The following is a 26,207-nucleotide window of genomic DNA, read 5'->3' as shown; positions in this document are numbered from 1 at the left end:
GAGGCCAGCACACCCAGTGTGGGAGACACCAGGGACAGAGCAGTTAGACCCCAACTGTCCAGGCTGTGGCCAGAGGACTGGAAAGACAGTGGGCAGCGGTTCTGGTGGTGGGACGGTTGCCATACTGGGGAGTTCGACTTTGGCAGGAGGATATACCCTGCAATAACAGGTGCCCCCCTGTGACCATCACCTCCCCGGGGGTCTTTGTGGGGACCACATGCCCCCACGGGGAAAGGCGCTTCAAGAGTCACTAACAGAACATGCGCAGTCTCTAAAAGAAGGAGGAGAGATCGGAAGGCAACTCAAAGTCCCGTGTGTTACTCAGACGGTATTCAAGGGATGGGCGTCCTGGTCCTGCGGTGACTGGGTTATGGAATCACGGCTCCCTGATCCCGGGACAGGCTGCCCGAGGCATCTCAGACCCTGCTAATTCCAGTGACAGCACGTCAGATTTGGTTCAGAGATGGCAGAGCTTTGCCGTTGAAGGGGTGACCGGGACTGCTGGGGAGAGAGGTGGCCCTGAGGGACCACATCCCGGCCACAGCCTCATTGTCAAGTGATTTTGGGGGGCTTTTTGCTCACATAACCTTGAACACTTATTTATTTATTTTTAAATTATGGTAAGATACACATAACGTATAATTTACCATCTTAACCATTTTTTATTGAAGTTGAGTTGATTTACAACATTGTATTCGTTTCTGGTGCGCAGCTTAGTGATTCAGTTATACATTTATATATGTGTTCTTTATCATTATAGGTTACTGCGGGCCATTGAGTATAGTTCCCATGCTGTACAGTAGGGCCTTGTTGTTTATCTGCTCTGTACGTAGTAGTCTGTATTAACCATTTTTAAGTGTACAAATGCAGTAGCATTAAGTACACCCACAGTATCATGCAACCATCACCACCATCCATTTCCAGAACTTGCTCATTATCCCAAACAGACACTCTGTGCATTAAAGCCTAACTCCCCATCCCTCCATCCCTCAGCCTCTGGCAACTCCTCTGCTACTTTCTGTCTGTATGAATTTGACCATTCAAGGTATTTCATTCATGTAAGTGGAATCATACAGTATTTGTCCCAATTTTGTGTGTGGCTTATTTCACTTAGCATATGAAGTTTTGTCTCGTGTGGTGTGTGTCAGGATTTCATTGATTTGTTTGACTAAATAGTATTTCATTATATGCATGTGCCACAGTTTATTTGTCCATGCATCCTTTGATGAACATTTGGTTCTTTCCACCTTTTGGTTACTGTTAATAATGCTGCTGTTGCGGGGAGGGTATATCTCAGTGGTAGAGCACGTGCTTAGCATGCACAGGTCCTGGGTTCAATCCCCAGCACTTCCACCAAAAAAACAAACAAACAAATTGTTTAAATACATAAATAAACCTAACTTATTTTATTTAAAAAAATGTAAAATGAGGTTTGCTCATTTGGTGTGTAAAAGAAAAGTTAAGACATGATCAAACAATATTTTAGTTAGGAAATGCAAGGACATAAAAATTGAATTTGCAAGTGTTCAAGATACAGCTTACGAGGGGAGGGCATAGCTCAGGGGTAGAGCACATGCTTAGCATGCACGAGGTCCTAGGTTCAATCCCCAGTCCCTCCATTAAAAAAAAAAAAAGATACAGCTTGTGTGCGCACTCCTTACTCCATGTAGAATCTTTTTCCAAACCTTAAATGTATGAGAGTGAATCAGACATATCTCGAGGCATAGAGCATACTTAAGGCTCCTCAAAGAGAAAGGAAGAACTTAAAGGGAGGGTGGGAGAAAGTAGGTGCCCTTATCTGGGAGTTTTAAATCTTGTTTTGAAAATAACACAGTTTCTCTGTCCATAAAAATGGTGCTTATTTAGAAAAATTCGGAAAATATAGAAAAGTATAAAGAAAATTTAAATAATCTATAGCCACTACATTTTCATGTTTTTCCATCTGTTTACCTATTGTTCTTTTTATAAAACTATGGTTCTAGTGTACATATTGTTGACGAAATTTCGACTAACTAGAAGAAAAAAGGGAATTTTATTTGAGCCAAACTGAGGATTATAACCCGGGAGATAGGCTCTCAGAAACTCTGAGAACTGTTCCACCCGTTAGAAGTCGAAGGCACAGTCATATACATTTTGGGGACAAAGGATCATACATCAGAATGGCACATCAACATTTTACAAGAAGTTCACCCAGGATACGTACATAGTCCAGGTAAACAGGTAGAAACAGCAAGTCACCATAACCCCCTTCAGCCCTGGGAAAGAACACTGCTCTTTTAAGAAGCAACATTGTTAGCATCTGAAGAAAGGGGAAAAAATTGATCTTCACGGTCGAGCAGGCACTCCCATCTTTGAGGGAATTTGCTTGATAGGTGATGCAGATTAGGGAGGGAGGGAAGGAGGTCCAGACAGACAGAGAGAAAGAGAATTTTACGTTTCATTTCTCTTGTCCTGCCTTAAAATATAAATTTCATTTCATCAGTTTATTACTTTTTGCATCCTGATTTATCACTGAGCAATTTATTGTGATTATATATCCAGGTCAGTAAATACTCTTCTAAAATGTCATTTTTAGTATCTCTTTTCTCTGTCATCTGATGTGCAGTTATTTTACTGGCCTCCTGTTCTGGGGCGTTTCCATTCTATCCAGTTCTTCAGTATGATTTCTTTCTTAATTGAAGTGGGGTTGATTTACAATATTGTGTTCGTTTCAGGTGTACAGCAAAGTGATACAGTTATGTATATATTTTTCAGATTATTTTTATTATTATTTATTATTACTTTGAGATATTAAATATAGTTTCCTGTGCTCTGCAGTAAATCCTTGTTACTTACCTGTTTTGTGTACAGTAGTTTGTATCTGTTAGTCCCATACTCCTAATTTACCCCTCCCCACCTCCCTTTCCCCTTTGGTAACCATAAATTTGTTCTCTATTTCTGTGAGTATTTCTATAGTCATATGTAGTATTTTTTAGATTCCACTTATAAGTGATAGCATATAATATTTGCCTTTCTCTGTCTGACTTACTTTACTTAATATGATATTCTCTTAAGTCCATCCATGTTCCTGCAAATGGCAATATTTCTTTCTCTTTTTTTTGGCTGAGTAATACTCCACTGTATATATACCACATTTTCTTAAGCCAGTTGACTATTGACGGACACTTGGGTTGTTTCTGTCTTGGCTCTTGTAAATAGTTCTGCTGTGAACATTGGGGTGCAGATATCTTTAAATTGGAGTTTTCATCTTTTCCAGATATATTCCCAGGAGTAGGATTGCTGGATCATATGGTAGCTGTAATTCTAATTTTTTGAGAAACCTCTGTACTGTTCTCCATAGTGGCTGCACCAATTTACCTTCCCACTAGCAGTGTAGGAAGCTTCCTTTTTCTCCATGCCCTCTCTAGCATTTATTATTTGTAGACTTTTCTGTGATAGCCGTTCTGACAGGTGAGGTGATAACAAATTGTGGTTTTGATTTGCATTTCTCTGATAATTAGCCATGTTGAGCCTCTTTTCATGTGCTGTTGGCCATCTGGATGTCTTTGGAGAAATAACTGTTTGGGTGTTCTGCCTATTTTTTTGATTGGTTTGTTTGTTTCTTTGATACTGAGTTGTATAAGCTGTTTGTATATTTTGTACATAAAACCCTCATCAGTTGCATCATTTGCAAATATTTTCTTCCATTCCATAGGCTGTCTTTTCATTTTGCTTTTAAGTTTGGTTAGGTCCTGTTTATTTTTACTTTTATTTCTTTTGCCTTGGGAGACATCTAAGAAAAAAATTGCTATGATTTATATTCGAGAATGTTTTGTCCATGTTCTCTTTTAGGAGTTTTATGGTGTCATGTCTTCTGTTTACATCTTTAAACCACTTTGAGTTTTTGTGTATGGTGTGAGGGAGCATTCTAATTTCATTGATTTGCATGTGGCCGTCCAGTGTTCCCAACACCACTTGCCAAAGAGACTGTCTCTTCTCCATTGTATATTCTTGCCTCCTTTGTCACATACTCGTTGACTGTAAGTGTGTGGGTTTATTTCTGGGCTCGCTTTTCTGTGCCACTGATCTGTGTGTCTGTTTTTGTACTAGTGCCATGCTGTTTTGATCACTGTAGCTTTGTAGTGTTGTCTGACATCTGGAAGGGTTATGCCTCTAGTTTTCTTCTTTTTCCTGAGGATTGCTTTGGCCATTCTGGGTCTTGTGGTTACATACAAATTTTAGGATTATTTGTTCTAGTTCTGTGAAAAATGTCCTGGGTATTTTGATAGGGATTGCATTGAATCTGTAGATTGCTTTGGAGAGTATGGCCATTTTAATAGTATTACTTCTCTAATCCAAGAGCATGAGATAGCTTTCCATTTCTTTGAATCATCTTCAGTTTCCTTTATCAAGGTTTTATAGTTTTCAGTGTATGTCTTTCACCTCCTCAGTTTATTCCTAAGTATTTTTTTTATGTGATTTTATTTTTTTTGGAGGGGGAGGTAATTAGATTTATTTATTCATCTATTTTCAGTGGCAGTCCTGAGGACTGAGCCCAGAACCTCGTGCCTGCTAAGCACACACTCTACCTCTGAGGTATACCCTCCCTCCTTTGACGTGATTTTAAATGGAACTTTTTTTTCACTTTCTGATATTTCATTGTTAGTATAAAGAAATGGAACAGATTTCTGTATATTAATCTTGTATCCTGTTACCTTACTGAAATCATTTCTGAGTTCTGATAGTTTTTGTCTAGAGACTTTAGGGTTCTCTATGAGTTTCATGTCATCTGCTAATAGTGACAGTTTTGCCTCTTCTCTTTCAATGTGGATATATTTTATTTCTTTTTCTTGTCTGATTGCTGTAGCTAGGACTTCCAGTACTACGTTGAATAGAAGTGGTGAGAGTGGCATCCTTGTCTTGTCCCTTAATTTACTGAGAAGGCTTTCAGCTTTTTACCCTTGAGTATTATGTTGCCTGTGGGTTTGTCATAAATGGTTTTTATTATGTTGAGATACGCTCCCTCTATACCCATTTTGGTAAAGGTTTTTATCATGAATGGATGTTGAATTTTTTTCAGCTGCTTTTTCTGGATCTATTGAGATGATCTTTCCTTCTGTTAATATGGTGTATCACATTAATTTTTTTTTGTAAGCTGAATCATCCTTGTGACCTGGAATGAGTCCAACTTGAACATGGTGTATGATCCTTTTTATGTATCATTGGACTCAGTTTGCTAATATTTTGTTGAGGTTTTTGCCTTTATACGTAAACCTTCCCATGCTGAAATTAAACATTCACGTATATTTTTTCTAGTTCTTTTATTATTTCTTTTTTCACATTTAACTATCTAATCCACCAAAATCCATTATGTCATTTAGTTAAGAACCAAGATAAAAATTTTTTCAAAGTTTATTTTTTCAAAATTTAAACCCATTCATAATTAACAACCTGTAATTCCCCCTCTTGATCTGAAATGATTCTGCTCTCCCACGTTCGAGCAGACACTAACTCTCCAGAGTATTTCTGTTCCTACCTCTGACCACTCATTCTTGTTCCCATTACGAGATCCCTTCCTGCCGTATGAGCGCAAGTGGTCTCCAGTTTTATGCCAGGCCCACTTCTCTTTTAAACCTTTAGCGTCTTGGGTAAACTCACTTATTCCTGTGGCTTTTTATGTATCTGTGTCTTCAGTGCAGCCACTGAGCTTTTGTTCTGTGTATCTAGGGGCCTGCTGGTCAACCCCCCAGAGCCTTTAAAAACAGCACATCCAAAACTGACCTTTTTAAAAACCTTTTTATTCTGTTCTTTTTGTGTATTCCCTTTCGTTTCATTATACCCCCTGGTCTCTCAAACCAGCAACTCTCTTCCCCCACCACCATAGCTAATCTGTTTCCAAATCCTACCAGTTTAGCTCCATGAACCTTTCTGAGATCCGTCTCCCTTTATTGCCTGGCCAAGAGCAGAAGCTGTAGGTGGTTGATCTGCCTCTAGTCTTCCCTCCTCAGATCTATCCTTCCCCTTTCACGAAATGACTCTACTAGAAATATCTGACTGTGAATTCCTCTACTTAAAACTGCAGTGGAAAAAATTAGTTAAAAAAAAAAAAAAAGGAGGGGGAAAGGTATAGCTCAGTGATAGAGTGCGTGCTTAGCATGCGTGAGGTCCCAGGTTCAATCCCCAGTACTTCAATTTAAAAAAAAATTAGTAAAACTGCAGTGAATAAAACAGGCGTTGCTCTGTATGACCTACAAGACTCATTGTATCCAAGGAATTTCTAAAACTCCTCCAGCCTCATCTCTGTGTACTTCCTTCCACACGTCTGCACACATACTTTCCCTAGCATTTCTTCAGTATTCCAGGCTGTGACTCGTTCTTTTGCCTTTTCATGCGATCATCGCTCCATCTGCAAGGTTTTTCTCTCCTCTGCCTGGGAAATGTCTCTTCATTCATGAAATGCCAGTTGAGAGAGGGAAACCAGACACAGGTCTGTGAGCCTCGGCATTCCACCCACCTGGCTTTTCACAAAGGCCGTCTGCTTGCACCTTTCAGAGTGATGGCGGTTTCTCGTCGGCCGAGTTGCTGGGGTGGCCCACTTCTCGTAGGAGATGCCACGCTCCTCTTTTCCTGTTGGGACTTCAAACTGATGTTCTTCCCTGTTGATTCTTCCATTGGTGTCTGAAATTGCCAGGGCTTGGGTGCAACTGGCGAGAGCTCCCCCTTCTGGCCTTCCCACTCCATTTTAGTGAGTGAGGTTTCCTTTTCTTAATTTTCACGGGGGTTATGGCTTCAACATATGAGTTTGGGAAACATATCAGTCCATAACTTCAATCAAGGATTTAGCTGTAACAAATAAAGCCATCAAAGTACTAGGAAGATGGGAGCAAATGTTTTTATAATATGAGTTTGGGAAGGAAAAAAATCCACAGTTCATTGAGTGAAAGTTTTCACTGCATTAAAAAAATTCTAAAGGCGGAGGGGTGTAGCTCAGTAGCGGAGCATGTGTTTGGCACGCGTGAGGTCCCGGGTTCAATCCCCAGCCCCTCCAGTAAGTAAGTAAATAAATAAATACCTAATCCTCCCCAGAAAAAAAAGAAACGTTCATCCCACTTCAAGGGGACATTTTGGGTGGGGGCACCACAGGCATCAGATTGTCCTGATCGTTTCTGAGAAACTTGTGTCTAGGGCTTTCGCACTTACCAACAGTCATGGATGACACACTGTGTGTGTGACAGTACCTGCGTAGTCACTCAGCCAAAAACGAGCAGGTGCCATGATTCCAGTTTGCAGGGGTGGGCTGAGTGCCTGCTCGCCGCGGTGTTGCCCAGGATAAACCAGCTCAGCAGTCTGCTGTTTGTTTGTTTGTTTTAATTTAACTATAGATGATTTACAATGTGTTCATTCCTGGTGTACAGCACGGTGATTCAGTTATAGGAAGTTATACATACATATATTCCTTTTCACATTTTTTTTTATTATAGGCTATTGCAGGATACTGAATATGGTTTCCTGTGCTGTACAGCAGGACCCTGTTGTTTATCTGTTTTATATATTAGTAGTGTATCTGCCGAGGGGACATTCTTTTTGACTCAACCCTGTGCTTCCCCTCTCAGAGATGCCACTGGCTTTCTAGAAACCCTAGAGCTAGAATCCATTCATTCTGTTCATCTTTCACCTCTCAGTCAGTCCCAGAAACCTCCTGAGTGACCCACAAGTTTCCATCGCCACTCTTTTGGTGAACTTGCAAAATGACCGCATTCTGGCTTCTTCTGTGGGATACTGGGCTGTATCAAAGACGAGAGGTGGTCAGAGTCATGTAGGACACGTACCAGCCATTTGAAAGGGTTTGGTTAAGTCAGGGTCTAGGGTGAACCTGGGTCAATCGCCCTAAACAAACTGAGAGCTTTGTAATTCCTGTGGTGAAGGCCATGTGATAAGAAGCTCTTACTTAGGTTAACTTGGAGATGTTAAAACTCTCTTGCAAGCATCTTAGAATTACCTTTTGATGTGGGAAAAAAATTCTTTATGCTGGTAAAGCTAAACAGCAGCTAATCCATTATTCTGGGCATTTGACTTTAGAATTCAGAGAGGGACTCTCTGTTGTAGTATTCATTTATTCACGCATACCTCCTACCCCCTCTGATTTCCCCCAGGAATAACCTTACTCGCTCCTAGCCAGACGCTATGTGTGACCTAGGACCCAATGACTGAGAATTGCCTGTATTGATCTGGGTCAATAAAGAGTAGTTACTGGGCAGGGGGAAGGTATAGCTCAGTGGTAGAGTGTTTGCTTAGCATGCACGAGGTCCTGGGTTCAATCCCCAGTACCTCCAGTTTAAAAATTATTTTAATAAATAAATAAGCCTAATTACCTCCCTACCCCCACACCCCCCCAAAAAAGAAAAGAGTAGTTGCTGGGATGCACTGGGAAGCAAAGGTCTTAGCTCATGCTGCTGTAACACAGTATCGTAGACTAGAAATTCCTTTTTCACAGCTCTGCAGGCTGGGAAGTCTCAGAGCAGGGGCCAGCGTGGTCAGGTTGTGGTGCGGGCTCTCTTACATGTGGCCGCCTTCTTGCTGGTTCACATGGAGGGGAGAGAGAGGGTACCTCTCCCCTGTCTCTTCTTCTAAGGGCACTAATCCCTTTCATGAAGGTTCAACGCTTACCTACCAAAGGCCCCACCTCCAAACACCATCACATTGGAAATTAGGGCTTCAGCATACGAATTGGAGGTGGTGGGGGAAGACACATACTCAGTCTGTAGCATCAAAATGTGGAGGTATCTTGAGACTGCCCTTAAGAACGGGTGTGTTGACCTCAAATACTATCCAACATTACAAATAATAAAATAAAACATTTTTTAAAAATTGGAGGAGGAGGTATAGCTCAAGGGGTAGAGCACATGCTTAACCTACACAGGGTCCTGGGTTCAATCCCCAGTACCTCCTCTAAAAATAAATAAGCAAACCTAATTACCTCCCCCCAACCAGAAAATAAAAATAAAATAAAACGTTAGAAGAAAGAAGAAATTCGCAAGGATTCACCCTGAAGCATTAGCTCAGAACTTAGTGGGGAGGCAGAGACCTGTAATGTCCCAAGGGTTCTGCTGGGGGGTGGGGGGGGGGGGGCAGCACGTGACCTCTTGTGTTGAGTGCGTCCCAAGTTTGACCTTGTGAAAGCTACCACTGCGCCCTGGGGCTGCACCCTGACTGTGCTCCCAACTGATCCTGCTGTTTTCTTGGGGTGGAGGGAGGAACTGGCAGAGGCATCAAGGGTGCTTGCAATTGATTCCAAGCAGTGTTGTTAAATAGACCGGGGTTGCTGAGAAATAGGTGTGGGCCGCTCTGCTTTAGATGCAAAGGATAAATGCAGTGGGTGTCACAGCCAGAACAGTAATTTCGTCATCTGTCTTGTCGTGGAATGTGACTTAGTAATTGCAGCGCTTTCTCCCATCATTAAGGCTTGTAATTAAAGCACAGCTAACAGGACTACGTGCTAACTTGGGCAGTTTTAATCACCTCTTTTACTCTGAAATGTAATGGTAAAATTCTGCAGTTGTTCCCAGGCTGCTGATTGTCTTCAACATCTGTTGTCTTGTAACTCTTAGCAGTTCAGTACCAAGAGAGGAGGCAGGAATAATGCTCTGGGCATCAGTACCAGAGGACTTCAGCCACAGCAGACGTCAGGCTTGATGAGAAAGCATCCAGAGGAAGGGAGTTTTAAGTTTCCAACCAGAATAAAATTTTCTCTTTGAAAGCCAGTTTTTTATTTTACGTTTCAAAGGTGGCAGGCGTTCATGGGATTTGGCCGTGTCTGCAAGCCATATTTCACATGCACTGAAGGAAGCGTTCAATCATGTAAGTCAGTCAGGGCTGATTAAGAAAACCCTCCCCTTCCATCTCAGGAGCAGGTTTCGATTAATTTACGCCTGGATACTAAGCTGTGCATTAAGGTGTGGCCTTCCGTGCGGCAGGCTCATTAAGATGTTCATTACGTGTATTTATCTTTTCAGATCCCATTACAACAAACTTCAGGGGTTAGCCAGGAACCAGGGGACCTTGGGCACTACATGAAATAAGGCTGACGGCTAAGGTGGGAAAGGTGGAAACCCCCTTCTGTTGCAGGATGGCTTACGCTCCCGTGTGCTGTGTTTTACCGGATTTGCAATAACAATAACCCCAGCGCATCTAGGAAATCAGCATGGCGTGGAGCCAGCCCGGAGCCACACACCGGGCCTTCCGCCGGGCGCCGTCACCGCCGTGGCTGCGATGTCGTTCCGGTGGGACAGGCGCGCGAATGGAACTCCGACCCAGAGGAGCGTCGTTATACCTCAGCAAACAGGCCTGTGGCCCCAAAACAACGGCAGCAAAAACAAAGGGAGGCAATCTAAGAACAGCTTGTTTTCTTGAAAGAAAAATTGTGGCGTCAAGTGCGCCACCTTTGGAGGTGGTAGAAAAATGGCTAAATGAGACCGGCTTAGAGCTCAGCCAGGCCAGACATTAGCAGCACAGCTGCCAGGCAGCCGAGAGGGGAGCAGATGCACTGAGGGGAGGCAGGAGAGCGACCCGGCCCGTCTCTCCCCCACGAGGCCGTCCCCCAAAACCCCATTTTTTGAGCCCCCCCCCCCCACGCCCTGGCCTGACGGTTGGCGGTGCAGCGCCCTCTTGTGGTTGCTCTCTGGAAATGACTCGTCAAATCCACCCTCCTTGGAGGTTGGCGAGCATCTGAACAAGGAAACTGATCCAGGGGAAGGAAGCTGTCATGATAATTTAGCAAGCCACCTTCAGACTGGCTGGGTCGTGTGGTTGGAAGTCAACGGAGGCACACTACACATGTTGAAGCGTTTAATCTGGGCGCACACGGAGTCGCATCAGGAAACACCAAACCAAAGTAGTTAGCCGCCGTCCACCAGCAGGAGGAAGGCAGGGTGTTTAGGGGGAAGATGCTGAAGCCACGCCACGCCGTTGTTTGATTGGTTTGGCTTAAGCGGTTGCTTTATTTGGGGGCACCGCGTGGGCTATTTGTGACTGGTTGGTCTTGAGCGTCACTTTCTCAAATTTGGGCACATTGACTAGCTGACGAGAATGTTCCAGGCCACCGTACAGTCTTCATTAACAGTTAATCCTGCGGCTGCTGTCATGCATAGCTTCCGTGCTCAGACTGCTAAGCTCCAAATTCCGGCCTTCTCTCTTACTAGACATGAGACCTTGGGCAAGTTTCTTAACTTCCAGGCCTTGGTTTCCTCATCTATAAAGTGGCTTTAAGAATAGGACTCAGAATGAACTATATGCAATAACTTGTAATAATCTATAATGAAAAAGAATATTAAAAGGACTATATGTATGTATATGTATGACTGAAACATGATGATGTGCCCCAGACATTGACACAACGCTGTAAACTGAAAGAACAAGACAGGAATACATATGTGGAACTAAATCACTGCTGTAAGTGAAGGCAAACAGAGAAAGACAAAAATATATCACATATGTGGAATCTAAAAAAACGATACAAATGAACTTACTTACAAAACAAAAAGAGACTCACAGACACAGAAAACAAGTTTACGATTACCAAAGGGGACAGGGAGGGCGAGGGTGAATTAGGGGCTTGGAATTAGCAGACACACACTACTACGTATAAAACACATAAGCACGAAGGTCCTACTGTGCAGCACGGGGAGCTACAGTCAATTTCTGTAGTAACCTATAGTGAAAATGAATATATACGTATAGGTGAATCACTACGCTGTACACCAGAAACTAACACATTATAAATCAACTATACTTCAATTAAAAGAAAAGTCACACTAAAAAAAAAAAAAAAAGGAGACTAGTATCTAGAAGAATTAAGTGAGGTAATACATATAATGATGTGTTAGCACAGTGCCTGGCAAGTAAGAAGCACTCTGTAAATATTAACCGTTATTTTAATAATGGTTGTATACAGCCGTCTCTTGAACTGGCTTAATATGGACCTGCCCCAAGAGGGGATCCATTCTTGGCATGCAAGAAAATCGTGTTTCTGGACCCAGAAGGCTGGGACTAGCGTCAGGATAAAGGGGGCAGGTTTACCGAGGTAACTGCCCCCACGTGGAGCCGGGTGGGGCACTCAGACACCCCTGTCTCCCTGCCCTGGTCCACGGTCCCGCGGTGGTGTGCAGCTGTTCTTTTGTGATGTTTTAGCACATGCTGATTATTACAGTAACTTTAAAATTTTTTGAGTCTTCTCAGTCAGATCTCCAGAGGGCAAAAATCTTGCCTTACTTTTATCTATATCCTCTCAATTCGCTAAAACAGTATTTCCCAGATGAGATAATGAGGTTTATAGAGAGTTCAGAATCAAGGGAGGCAGGTCCCCCAAAAATAAAGGGGAAAATGGAAACCAGGAAACTAGAGAGGGGGTGATGGTCAGATCAGACATTCTGAAATGAGCCATGTGGAAGAGCTCACTGGTGTCGGGGCGGAGGCCTAGCCAAGCCAAGGGGACAGGTGACCCTGAGCAGAGGAAGGTGATTGTTCCAACCATGCCACCCTCTTGTGGGTGCTGGTCTGGGCAGCTGCAAAGACCAGTTTGCTGTGGTTGCCAGAAGAACCACTGGGTGAATACAGTGGCTGCCCTAACATGGTGGCCACGGAGGAGATCCCATGCCTCTCTAGGCATGGGAAGAAGCCTGGGGTGGCCAGGAGGCAGGTCATGACCAAGGCAGTCAGGGGAGGGCACTTGGCTTGGGTTCAGAAGGAGGCAGATAGCATGTGGCATGGTGGCGCAGTCCCCCGGGCTCCACGCCAGCACGCGGCTGCCCTCACTGCGTGATTCCAGTTCTCCTGTGCTCTAGTCCCCGGTGATGGCTTCACAGGTCCTCTGCAGGCCTCTGTCTGTGGCCTCCACCGCCCCTGGGAGATTCCCGTATGGGCGTCCACATAACTGCAGACTTCACTCTCATTCCACCCAGCGTGCATTTACTTGGAATCTAAAATACTGCCCCGCTGCTCTTAGAGCTAGAATCATAGCCTGTTGAGAGTAAAGGGGACCTTGGAGAGATCTAACTCTCCCAGTTTGACCTAGAAGCAAACTAAAACTCAGAGAGTTTGAGTTACTTACCTAAGGTCACCCAGCCATCTTGGGGGCAGAGATGGACCTGAAAGTCTGATGCTCAGTGGTGCCCGTTTTCTCCATTCCATGCTCCCCGAAATGTAGGCTTGGTCAAGATTTTGTTTGATGCATCTGGTCAGCTTTTAGTTGTTTTATTTGAAGGCAAAATGCGTTACCTATCTTGACTAGGATTATTTGGAGGATTCCAGCCCCTGCGACCTACACATATTTCAGATGAACGGTTTGATGAGTTTTGATAGATGTATACCCCAGTGAAGCCACCACCACAATCAAGATAGCTAACATTTCCATCACTCCCCAAGAGGTGCGAATTTCAAATTCTCAGTTTATCCCTTCCCACTCCCTTCCCACCCTGGTAACCATAAGTTTGTTTTCTATGTCTGTGAGTCTGTTTCTGTTTTGTAGATAAGTTCGTTTGTGGCCTTTTTCAGATTCCACATATAAGCAATACCATATGGCATTTTTTCTTTCTCTTTCTGACTTACTTCACTTAGAATGACAATCTCCAGGTCTATCCATGTTGCTGTAAATGGCATTACATTCTTTTTTATTTTTTTTATGGCTGAGTGGTATTCCACTGTATAAATATACCACATCTTTTTTAAAAATTATTTTATTTATTTTGGGGTTTTTTTTGGAGGGGGTAACTAGGTTTGTTTGTTTAACAGAGGTATTGGGGATTGAACCCAAGACCTCGTGCCTGCTAAGCACACGCTCTACCACTGAGCTATATCCTCCCCCTGTAATGTGCTTTAAAAAAATTTTTTTAATTGAAATATAGTCAGTTACAATGTGTCAGTTTCTGGTGTACAACACATCGTTGTTTTCATATCCTTTTTCATGTGTGCTTCTGTACATGTTCTGTTGAGAAGGGTCATGACGTGGACTGCAATAAAACAATACCAGCAGTAGTAATCATCAGTACCCTCACACTGGCCGGCAGGGGCCAGCACTCGGCTTTATTGGTCTAGAAGCGGTTTAGCGGAGCAGTTGTGAGCTCCTGGCCTGAAGCCTGGCTCAGCACGCAGCTCAGAGCAGAGTGAGGCTGTCTGGACCCCCCCTGCAGGCTCCTGGTTCCTCTCGCGGTGCTGATCTCTGTAAATATTAACCGTTAAGCACTCTGTAAATATTAACCGTTATTTTAATAATGGTTGTATACAGCCGTCTCTTGAACTGGCTTAATATGGACCTGCCCCAAGAGGGGATCCATTCTTGGCATGCAAGAAAATCGTGTTTCTGGACCCAGAAGGCTGGGACTAGCGTCAGGATAAAGGGGGCAGGTTTACCCTGGGGGCGACCTCTCTCTGCTGCACAGGCAGGTTTGCACACGCGCTCTCCCCAGGCCTCGGAATGGCCCTGTCGTTGGCCGTGCACGCAGGGCGACCTGTCCCCGGTCTCGTCCCTCTCTGCGCGGTCACCTCCGCCTCGGACCCGCTCCGAACCCGCCTCTAACCCCGCCTGTGCTGTGTCCCCCTCAGGTCTCCCAGGCGGCGGCCGACCTCCTGGCGTACTGCGAGGCCCACGTGCGGGAGGACCCTCTCATCATCCCAGTGCCTGCGTCAGAAAACCCCTTCCGCGAGAAGAAGTTCTTTTGTACCATCCTCTGACTCCGAGTGTTACCAAAGTATCTTCCTAGCCTCCCCGGCAGAGGCCGCGCATGCTCTTCGCTGCAGGGAGCCCCGCCGCCCGCCCCTCCCGGACCAGGTCGGCCCCGCCCGCCGCGGCTTCTCATTGGTTTTCGTCATTGCGTTCGATTTCACTTTTTCTTTTCGTTTTCATGTGATTTTCATGATTAGCAAAGAAAACAGACATTTTTGTAGCCAAATAACGTGTGCCAAGTAAAAATAAGTGTGGGTCCAAGGGCTTAATTTTTTTTTAAGCATCTAATTCCCGAGTTTACATACCGTCAAGTTTATGCACTGCAATGTGTCCTTTATGGAGGAGGAACAAATGTACTCCACAGTCCCCCATTCACAGAAATTCAGGGTCAGGTTAGAGCTCACTGACCAGCTGAAGAATATGGGTCAAGTTTCCAGCTCTCGAGTCAAGTTTCCGTTCTGGAAGCTTTCTGTTTCCCGCTCTTCCGTCTTCCTGCTGAAAAGCAAACAGCGCACATCATCGGCTGGTCTTCTACACATGCGCCCTCCTGGGGCCCAGACCCGTTTCCCACTGACCGTCTGTCACCCGTCACTTCGGAGGCCGTCCTTCTACAAATGTAGGTGCTGGGCGAAAACTGTAGGGAGCTTAACCGTAAACGTCACACCGCCACATCTGTTTCTGTGCTCCAGCCGCGTGGCCAGGGAGACCATCTCCCCTCTCCACAGGCCACCTCTCCCTGCTGCACCTGTCCTGGCTTCTCCCCTGTAGTTCCAACATGGGCTGCGTTACCAAGGACCCGCTCTGGGCGCAGCGCTGGGCCCTGCGGGGGTTCACCAGGGTGGCTCCAGCCAGAGGAGTGAGGCAGGGCGGCGGCTCACCAGGCACCATCCGCGGGTAGGAGCAGCCCCACGGATCCACTCCTCTGACAAGAGATAAATGCCCTGTATACAGCTGTATAGAAGAGGGAAACCGAGGCACAGAAGGACTGTGCCGTTTCCCTAAGGTTGTAGATGGTGAGCGGGGAGGCTGGGCCCTGAGTGCAGACAGTGGGGCCCCAGAGCCCAGCCAGAACCCCTGAGTTACCCCGCCTTCCAGATCTGCCTGTTTGCAGGTAGGTAGGCAGACATGCAGACGACCTGAGCGACGTGCCATGAAGCATCATCACGGGGGTCCACCCGGCACCCCACTTCTCTCTGCAGGAGCAGGCCTGTCGGGCCTGTCTTCTGAGAGCTTACAGAGGGTTACACATGGCTGCCCCTGTGAAAGGCTAGAGAGCTCTTGTTTTTCTGAGACAAGCTTGCAGACCCCACCGAAAACAAACTCCTACTGCCCCCGAGAAAGGAAGGGAAACACACCACAGGAGCAGAGGGCGCTTTGTCCAAGTTTGCTTCTGTTCCGTTTGTTTGGAAACTGGGAGCAGCAGCTTACTGTATGATACAGGGTGGGCCACTGTGTGTCTGGAATGTCCCAACCTGCAAATCAGGGGTGATGGTAGTTACTCCTTCTGCCTTTCTGTTTGGGACAGAGGGCGGTGCAACGTGGATGACAGCTCTGATGATCATTTAAAACAAATGCTCTCAGTGCCCGGTATAGTACAGGGAAGGATGAATGTATGACTTCACAGATCCACAATTCAGTTGGAGGAATCATGTAAAATTGCCTACAAAGAGGCGAATGTAATTTTCCGATCAGTTAATGACTTGCTACCCTTATTAGATGGTTTCAGGACGCTTTTATTCTCGGCTGCTTTGGCTAAAACCCATTCTTCATTTCGTGAAAGCTCCCTGATAATGCCAGTGTCCTTAGGAAGCTGTGTGCTCAGCCGGTCTCGGAATTGTATGCTGTCCGTGATAAACAGACTTCACAGCCTCCTCTGTTTTGGTTGATGACCAGGCTCTCTTTATTCTGTGGTCCGTGTCAACATCATTAACCTGATAAAGCAAAGCACAATCCATAAAAGCACATTAGAGAGGCTGACAAAGTGGGACAGCCCAGAAACCAGCTAAATCAGGTCAAGAAAAAAAAAAATGTGCTTCTGGTCTTAACCAAACTTTCTCCCCTTTGTTTTCACTTTCTGCTGCCCCTCCAGATTCTCCTCTCCCTTTCCCACTTTCCCCTTTCCCTCCCCTCTTCCTTGCATCTCTCCATGAGATGCTTTCTCTCCTTCCGTGACACCATTTCCTTCCACACCTACGGCATTTTGTGTGGCTTGCCCCTTCTAATGTGTCCCTTAAAGGCAAGTTCAGGCACACGGGCTGTGAGATATGCAAACGTGTGCACCAGCCCCCCACCCAGGTCGCTGGGAGCTGATGAAGTGGGGTGCACCAGTTGTCATTTGGTGTTTCCAGCTTGGCTGTCTAGCACCTGACCCCTTTCCTAAATGGGGAACTCACCCCTTATGTATAAATTGGGTGGGATACAGTACCCCCTCCCACTGTGGATGCTGAAGTGGGGGAGGGCTTCCCTGTCTCTCAGATGCACCCCCCTTTCCCAGCACCAGAGTGCCCAGTGACCCAGGGCAGACTCCTAGGACTCCCGTACTTGGGACTGTGAGCTCAGAGCTAGTGACAAAAATTTAGGGATGCTGAGATTTGTTTCATGAGAGCTGCAGTGGTAGGGGCGGCAGTGGTCGAGCAGGGGAGGTATCTAGGACTGTAGGCTGCAGGGACGGTGTGTCCACTGGTAACAACGTCGAGGGATGGCCGAGCCACAAGCAGACCATTTCTGCTCCATGCTTTGGCCCCACGGAGCTGCCTCGGTCCCTACCCAGGTCTCCTTCCCAGCTTTCTGTCAGTTCTCTGAGCCTCCAAGCTTCATCCAAGAAATTCCCTCCTCTTCCACAAAATAGCCTGGGTTGAATGTATGTGTCACATGACCTAAAAACCCCATTCCCAAGTGGACAGAAATGTGTATGTATTTTCGCCAAAAGAAGGGTACTAGAATGTTCTAGAAGCACTGCTCATAATAACCCCAGACTGGAAAGCACCCAGATGCCCATGTTGAATGGAAAAACAAATCACGGTGTGTCTGCACTGTGAAGTCCTGGGATGCTTCGGCAGTTGCACACACAACATCTCACGAGAGAAGGCAGGTCCGGGACCGGGTGGCTCCACATCTATCAAGTGCGAACCCCGGCAGGGCTCACCTCTGCTGTGGCGAGCAGGGAGGTGAGTGACTCTGGGGGCCTGGTCACCAGAAGGGCACAAGGGAGCTTCTCAGATGTTCTGTTTCTTGGTCTGGTTGCTGGTTACCTGGGTGTGTCCAGTTTGTGAAAATTCTCCACGTGTGCACCCTTTTCTGTATCGATGTTGTACTTCAATAAAACACTGGTTTTGTGGCTACCCATTGAGGCTTCTATGGTTTTCTTTTCCTTTTTGCCATTTGGCTCGACTTTTTACTCCTGCTTGGGTGTAACATCATTCGCGGGGCATTTGAGTGTACTTGACAACACGCCGAGATACAGAATACTTACAATCCACAGGCTCTCAGCACAGTGCAGACGGTGGCTTGTGAATGGAGTATGTGGGTGCCTCACATGGAATCTGTGTCTCTGGGGCGGACAGTGGGGAATCCTCCTGGGGCTTCCCGCTTGGCTCAGCCTCTCTGTAAATGAGGTGGGTGACATCTTCTCAGCCTCTCCTGCTTTCTGAAATGAATGGAGGGGCTGGCCGGCCACAGTGATGCCCCCTCTGGGGGAGGGAGCCGCAGCGGAGGCACCAGCTGGCTCTGCGATGTTGCATCTTCTGAACAGAACCCAGTCTCCCAGGCCGCCTGACCCGTCGACGCACTGAGGCAAACGTGGCTCTCTGGACCCTGCTCCCACCCACGGGGGTCCTGGGCCCCCTTCCAAACCTCTGATCAATGCTGAGGTCCCCAGAGCTGTCTCCTTTGCTGTCGGCTCCCACGTGGCCCCACCAGGCTCCTTCCTGCAGCTCTGACACGTTGAATCCCAGGGTGATCACAGAGTAACTTCACGCTAGGTCTCCTGGGACAGGAGCCGGCTGGTCTCCCTTTGATTCTGAGCACCGGGCCCCATGGAACTCGGCAACAGTCTGCATGGTCAGCCGCCACCCTCCCAGGGAGCTGAGGGAAGGGAGCAAACCAAAGGTTGGAGGGAGTTTTGTTCTGGTGACTGTTCAAATTTGAAATGAAAATCACACAAGCAACTCGTGTTTTGGCCTGAGAAGAGGACGAGCTGTGGGTGATAGAATTTACCTCCTCATCCTCTCCTTCCGCTCTTCATGGTGGTGAGAAGACGCCAGTTTTTATGGAGTTCCAGAAGGACACTCCGTGTCTGCTCTGAGTTTCAGCTCCATCTCCTCGGGTAGGGTGGGGGCACACCCTATGCACACCACGCACCGGGAAGCAGTCCTCACAGCACCTGTCATTGCTGCAATTTCACATCAGTGCACGTGGTCACTCGATGCCCACCTGCGTCCCCCGCTACCACGCAAACTCCTTGAGGGCCGGGGTGTCATCCCCAGCACCTGTCACCTGGTCCATGAGAGACACTCGATAAGCATCATCCCAGTGAAGCAGTGAAAGTCACGACCAGTCCTTTTGTGCCCCTGAGTGCTTCTCCTTAGCCAGGCTGCAGACCAGGGAGAACCAGCCCTCTGAAGATGCTGTGAAACAGTAACCAAGGGAAAGAGGGAGGGAAACCATTAAGTGTTTATACGTGGATAATGTATTGAAAAAAAAGACACATAACTCAGTGAAGGAGTTCACTTTTTTGGGTAGGGGGAGATAGTTAGATTTACTTACTTATTTCTTAGTTTTATTGGGTAGAATTGTTAGAACTTGACTGCACATGTACAATATAGTGCACATATACATTGTATATATTTAATGGAGGTGCCGGCGATTGAACCCAGGGCCTTGTGCATGGTAAGCACACACTCTGCCACTGAGCCATAACCTCTCCACCCCTGGAGTTCACTTTTTAATCCTCACAATTGTGTTGCGAACCTAATTATGCTCATTCTGCAGGTATATACTCCTCCTATACAGATGAGGAAGCTAAATTTGAATGAAGGGACTTGCCGGAGATCAGAGAAGTACTGAGTGACTGGATTTGAATTCCAGTCCGTCCTCCCCACTTAGCACCACCATCACAGTGCCCGCCCGTAGGCAAACCGAGGAGTCTGAGAACCAAAAGACTCTCATTCCTCCAGCCCACACTTTTTTTTGAAAGCTACTAGGGAACCAGGGGGCACTGTCTTGACTTTATAGGATGGTTGCCCTTTCTGGCCATTTAAAAACTATAAAGCACCTGCATGCTATAAATGCACCTTCACCCCGTGAGGCTGGCCGCTGGGGTAATTGTAGTGATTCGGGCCTGGGAGGGTGGCTTCTGGGTCAGCTGCGAAAGCACAGCTTGGAAAGGGAGGAAACATGGTCCCCTGAAGCCTGAAGGGAACGTTAGTCAGTTTAGTTCACACCTAACGCCTGTTGTTTGGCGCAGGCGGAGTGAAGTTTTTCCGTGAGAAAAGTGACCCGTTATTAGCATGGCCAGGTGTGTGCACAAGGACTAATTCTCTGACTTGTCCCTTCCCAAGCGCTTGGAAAATTCTTACCATTTACTTGGCGCTTTTACATTTTTCTTATATTCCTATTTTTTGTTTTTAAGTTAAAGTAAACTTCACTTAACTCAATGTTAAGTATAAACTGACCCCTGGGCAGAATGAGGGAAACCACTGCCCCTGGTGACAGCAGTGCTCTGTAGCTGATGCCACTTTTTTTCTTCACGTGTTTTTAATTTTTGTTTTTTATTGAAGTGTAGTTGATTTACAACGTTAGTTTCAGGTGTACAGCAAAGCAATTCAGTTACACTTACCTATTTTTTTTCAGATTCTTTTCCATTATGTTCCTACAAGAAATTGGGTGCAGTTCCTTGTGTTGTACAGTAGGTCCTTGTTGATCAATTTTATATTTAGCAGTGTATATATGTTAATCCCAAACTCCTAACTTATCCTCCCCTGCCTGTTCCCCTTTGGTAACCATAGTTTGTTTTCTGTGTCTGTGAGTCTATTTTTGGTTTGTAAATAAGATCTGAAAGAGAAATATGATATCACATATATGTGGAATCTTAGAAAAAAGATATAAAGCTATTCTTTTTTTTAACAAAATACTTTTTTAATCCAAAGTCATCTGAATTCTTTTTTAAGCCCATTTAAAATATTGAAATACAGTTGATTTATGATGCCCATCCTTACGGCACGTATTTCCTAATCAAATAACGCATTGTTTCATCTCAGTCCTTTCTGGTCTCTAACACTCAAACAGTGCGCTCAAAGGTAAAAGGCAGATAACATTCCTTTTCTCTACGAGTTTCAGGGCCAAGACTGTCTGCAGGTTGTCATGGTCAAGGCTGTCCCAGCAGGCGTGGGATCAGTGGACCCACAGAGGAGATCAAGATCCCCATTTTAAGGGGTTAGGAAGGTGGGATTGTCTACACTGAGATCCAGAAACAGACTCAGGTTCTGTGATGCTACCTAAGGCTTATACAACTGGGGGTGCCCACTTTCAGAAAAGGAAAATACCAGATTACAAATTAGGTGCAAGGACTTGGCACAGACCTTGAAGCTTAAGTGCCATCAGCTTCGTGGTAAATACTCCATGTCTGCCAAGACTTGAAAAATAAGTAGGACTTAGTCAGACAAAGAGCTGTAAGAAGGGAGAGCGGGCTGAGGACCTGACAAATGCAGAAACAGAAGTCTGGGGCAGGAGGGGGCGTCTGGGGGCTGCAGGCCCCTACAGGGCCCTGGAAAAGGAGCTGGGGACGCGGCCAAGGGGCAGCTGAGAGGGTGATGACGAGGGGCCTGCTACACTGAGCCAGCGAGTGTGAACTTTCTGCCCAGGGTACCAGAGAGCCACAGAGAGTTTGGGGGTGGGGGTGGCACGGTCTGATTTGCAGTTTGGACCCTCCCAGCCACCACAGTGGGGAGGGGGAAACTGGAAATCACGTGAGGACCCCCCCACCTCCATGTTCTCTATCCCCCACTTAAGTTTTAGTTTAATACAGCTGCTCCCATTACAAATACAAATCTTTTCCTCTTAAGGCAGCTCGTGCTCATGGCCGTGTGCATTTCAAAAGCAGTGTCTGTGACACTGTCCCCGAGCAGCCCTCCCTCCGCTCTGTACACAAGAAACAGCCCCCACCCAGCATCTGAGGAAGGCCACGGCAGAGTCGTGAGCTGTTGCGCTTTGAAACCCACGTGAATACTGCTAAGGAGAAAAAAACATTCGTGACTCTTGGGAGTTTATTCCAGGGCAGTGGCGCCAGGTGTAGGGACGGCTGCCATGGGGTCCTGCAGTCAGAGAGAGGTTCGGCTCAGCTCCAAGGAGACCTTGGCCAGGTGGGAATTTACAGCCAAGGAGCAGGGTGGGGGGCAGTGGGTGGGAAATTACTAAGAGGAGCCATCAGGGGCAAGTAAGGGGCTTCCGGCTAAACTGGCCTAACAGGACTCCTGCTGAAGGCAGGCCAGGGTGACCAGACCTCCCCTGGGGGTGCTGGAGGGGTGAAGATCGGATATGGAGGAGGGGGGAGGGTTCTTGCAAAACCTGGACAACGCAGAGACGACAAGAAGGCCAAAGAGCGGGCCTAGGTGGAAGAGAGTTCAGGGGGGCCAGCGAGGAGCTTGGTCAAAGAGAGGCTGTCCGTACGGAAGCTGAGTGACCTTGGGGCCGGGACATGGACCCTCACCAGCCACATGGCCCTCAGGTGTCATTAAGGAGCTGAGAATCCTCTTACCAGGAGGAAGCAGATGGGTGGAAAATAGGGAGAGAAGGAAGCAAAGGGCCCAGGACCTTCCTCAGGTGTTTCCCACGTTTGGGGTGGGGGCTGCTGCCAGGATGCGCAGGAAAGCAGGTGATGCAGTAAGGTGGGGTGCGCACGCGCAAGGCCTCCGCTTTGGTGTTTGCCACCTGCTTGCCACGTGGGCTTCCCGCGGGCCTGGGAGGCTGAGCTGGCCGCCTGGTGGAGTGCAGTTCCTGAAAATCAAAGACACCACCACCCCAACTCCGCACCCAGCAAGGTGGGCTCAGTGTGTGTGTTTGTGTGGGTGGTAAAAAACGTGTAACGTAAATTCACCCTCTGAACAACTTTTAAGTGTGCAATACAGTATGTTAGTTACGTACACATTGTTGTACAACTGATCTCTAGAACTTCTGCATTTTGCATGACTAAAATTCTACACTCCCCTCTCCCCCACCCCCGCCCCAGCCCCTAGCAAACACCGTTTTACTTTGTTTCTATGATTTTGATTGGTTTAGATACATCACAGAAGTGGAATCATATAATATTGTCCTACTGTGACTTGTTTCACTTAGCATAATAACGTGCTCAGAGTTCACCCATGTTGTAGCAGAGGACAGGATTTCCTTCTGTTTCTAGGCTGAATAATATTCCATTGTCCGGACGTACCTCAGTTTGTCTATCCAGTCATCCCTCGATGGACGTGAGGTCATTTCTGTCCCTTGGCAATTGTGAAGAGTCCTTCTATAAAGACTAGAGGCATCTGTCATAGTGGAGGGAGCTGTCAAGATTACTATTACAGTCAGCACGTTATACTGTGATGCTGAGTTTCTCAACATCACTATGAGAGAAATGCAAATCAAGACCACAGTGAGGGGTCATGTCACACTGGTCAGAATGGCCATCATTAAAAAGCCTACAAATAATAAATGCTGGAGAGGGTGTGGAGAAAAGGGAACCCTCCTGCACTGCTGGTGGGAATGTAAATTAGTGCAGCCACTATGTGGGGTTCTTTTAATAGGTTTATTTACTTTATTTTTATTTATTTTTTGAATGGGGCAGGTAGCTTTTTTTTTTAATAGAGGGACTGGAGATTGAACCCAGAACCTCATGCATGCCAAGCACACGCTCTACCACTGAGCTGTACCCTCCTCCTGGTATTTGTTAAATGACTGAGAAGGAGTTAACCCTATGAGAAGTGACCCGACGTGTGAACATGAAGTGTTATAAATGAGTCCTTGTTCTCTTTCCCTGTTAAAGTTATGTCCTCTCACTTTCTCCTTTCTGGTCTGCATGAGCTGTGCTTCAAATCTCCATATAACATTTCACCTTTTTCTCCTGTGACCTCGAACTTGCACTCAACCTGAGTCCCATCTCCCTGCGAACACTTCCTTAAGCTTCCCAGGGCTGGTGTCTTCCAGCCGCCCCGGGCTTACTTTTGTCGTAATGCTGATCACGTTACTTTGTGATCGTTTGTGTATTAGTCCGTCCGCCCACTAGGCTTTGCCTCGCTAGTCTGGCCACTCATGCCGGCTACAGGTGAGATGCTCCAGTCAGCATTTGTGCAGGAGGGAGCAGAGGCAGGGCTCGGCATCCAGCCTCCTTCCTCTTGAGCTTCACCGTTATCCTGTGTGCCTTTAGAAGCCCAGCCTCTCCTGAGCAGAAGACACTCCACCCCAGCCCAGTCCCTCTGAACACCGTGGGCATCTCGTGAGAAGTCCAGGTAGGGGATGAGGACAGTGGCCCTGTCCTTCCTCCCATCCTTCTCCCCACCTCACCCAAGAGTCTTGGCGTATGTTCTCCAGCAGCTCGCTTCTTCCCTTGAATCATATCAGAGCTCCTCCTGGAGAGTCAAATGAGGGTCAGGGAGAGGCCTTAAAGTCCTCCCTGAGGCCAGATCAAAGAGAAGAGAGTCCGTGTGTGTCCATCAGTTCAGAAAGCTGAAGTCCACCACGGATCTCTTTGTGAACATCACGGGATAAATATGTGACAGCAGAGCAGCTGTTTCCCTCATCCCCATCGGGTTATCTTTAGACCAAGGAGCTCGCCTGACCCTGCAGGGTCCTCTGGGCTGTGTCTGCATCACCATCCCAGTCACTCTGCTCACAGCTTTGCAAATGTGAAATGCCTGACACTTTCATGCCACCCTGTCCCTTTGGACTGCATGAGCCTCCCTCCTGATCCCTCGTAGGGTGCAAGGGCATGGGATTAGCCTGGCCCTGACTGGTCCAGTCCCCTTCCCTCACGGTCTGAGGGTTGTTTGTGCTTCTCTGAGACATGGCCTGGTCTGCCCAGTTCTCTCCCTCCTGCATCCTGCCCTTTGCATGTGACTTCACAGCTCCCCCTGCTGGAGATGGGGTGTATTTCACTGCACACTGACGTTGGACGTGGCCTGTGGGTAGAAGTGACATCACACCAGTTCTGAGCCTTGACCTTAAGAGGCCTCACATGTTTGCTCAACCCTCCTGGGTTTCTGACTCTGCCATAAAAGGATGTGCCCCAGGGAATGATGGTCCCTTCAGCATGGGCCCCAGAACAAGATAAGCAAGGCAGAGCCACCCCAACCAGCTGACTGTCTACAGTTGTCACCCCAGCTGAGCTGCCAGTACACAAGCAAGAGTGAATGCTGAGCTTGGGTGTAGTTTCTTTTTTTTTTTAAATGTTATCTTATTTATTTATTTTTATTGAAGTATAGTCATTTACAATGTGTCAATCTCTGGTGTACAGCACAATGTCCCAGGCATGCATATATATACATATATTCATTTTCATATTCTTTTTCATTAAAGGTTATTGGGTGTGGTTTCTTATGCAGCAGCCGCTGACTAATACAACTCTCTGCCCTCTTCGTTCCTCAGCCTCGTAGAAGAAAGGAAACTAACATTTTCTTTTTTTTTAATTTTTTTTGAAGTATAGTCAGTTCACAATGTTGTGTTAGTTTCTGATGTACAGCATGGTGATTCAGATATATATATATATATTCCTTTTCATTTTCTTTTCCATTATAGGCTATTACAAGGTATTGAATATAGTTCTCTGTGCTATACAGTAGGGCCTTGTTGTTTATCTATTCTGTATATAGTAGTTAGTATCTGCAAATCCCAAATTATCCCTCCATACCCCACATTTCTCCCAGTAACCACAAGTTTTGTTTTCTATGTCTGTGAGTCTGTTTCTGTTCTGTAAATAAATTCATTTGTGTCATTTTTTTAGATTCCACATATAAATGATATCATATGGTATTTGTCTTTGTCTGACTTACTTCACCTAGTATGATCATTTCCAGGTCCATCCATGTTGGTGCAAATGACATTATTTCATTCCTTTTTATGGCTCAGTAGTGTTCCATTGTGTGTATATATACCACATCTTCTTTAACCAGTCATCTGTTGATGGAGGTTCAGGTTTCTCCCACGTATTGGCTATTGTAAATAGTGCTGCTTTGAACATTGGGGTGCATGTGTCTTTCCGAATTAGAGTTTCCTCCAGATATATACCCAGGAGTGGGATTGCTGGATCATAGGGTAAGTCTATTTTTAGTTTTTGAAGGAACCTCCATACTGTTCTCCACAGTGGCTGCTCCAAATTACATTCCCACCAACAGTGTAGGAGGGTTCCCTTTTTTCTGCAGTCATGCTAGCATTTATCGTTTGTAGACTTTTTAGTGATGGCCATTCTGACTAGTGTGAGGGGACACCTCCCTGTGGCTTAGATGTGCATTTCTTTGACTGTTTGCAGTACTGAGCATTTTTTCAT

General features: G+C 46.3%; 1 protein-coding gene across 1 annotated transcript in view; it reads left to right on the top strand.

Annotated features, from left to right (window-relative positions):
- The window catches only part of GNG4 (G protein subunit gamma 4), a 45,044-nt gene extending 27,008 nt beyond the window's left edge, over nucleotides 1–18,036 (top strand). Inside the window, exon 4 of the mRNA XM_074373249.1 lies at nucleotides 14,575–18,036. Within this exon, the coding sequence (XP_074229350.1) occupies nucleotides 14,575–14,703 (129 nt within the window). The 3' untranslated portion in view covers nucleotides 14,704–18,036. The remainder of the gene's footprint in view (nucleotides 1–14,574) is intronic.
- Nucleotides 18,037–26,207: the final 8,171 nt, after the last annotated feature.

This window comes from Camelus bactrianus, chromosome 11, assembly GCF_048773025.1.
Source record: "Camelus bactrianus isolate YW-2024 breed Bactrian camel chromosome 11, ASM4877302v1, whole genome shotgun sequence".
Taxonomy (NCBI): Eukaryota; Metazoa; Chordata; class Mammalia; order Artiodactyla; family Camelidae; genus Camelus; species Camelus bactrianus.
Note: the sequence above shows the minus strand (reverse complement) of the source record. Positions and strands in the feature narration are given on the sequence as shown.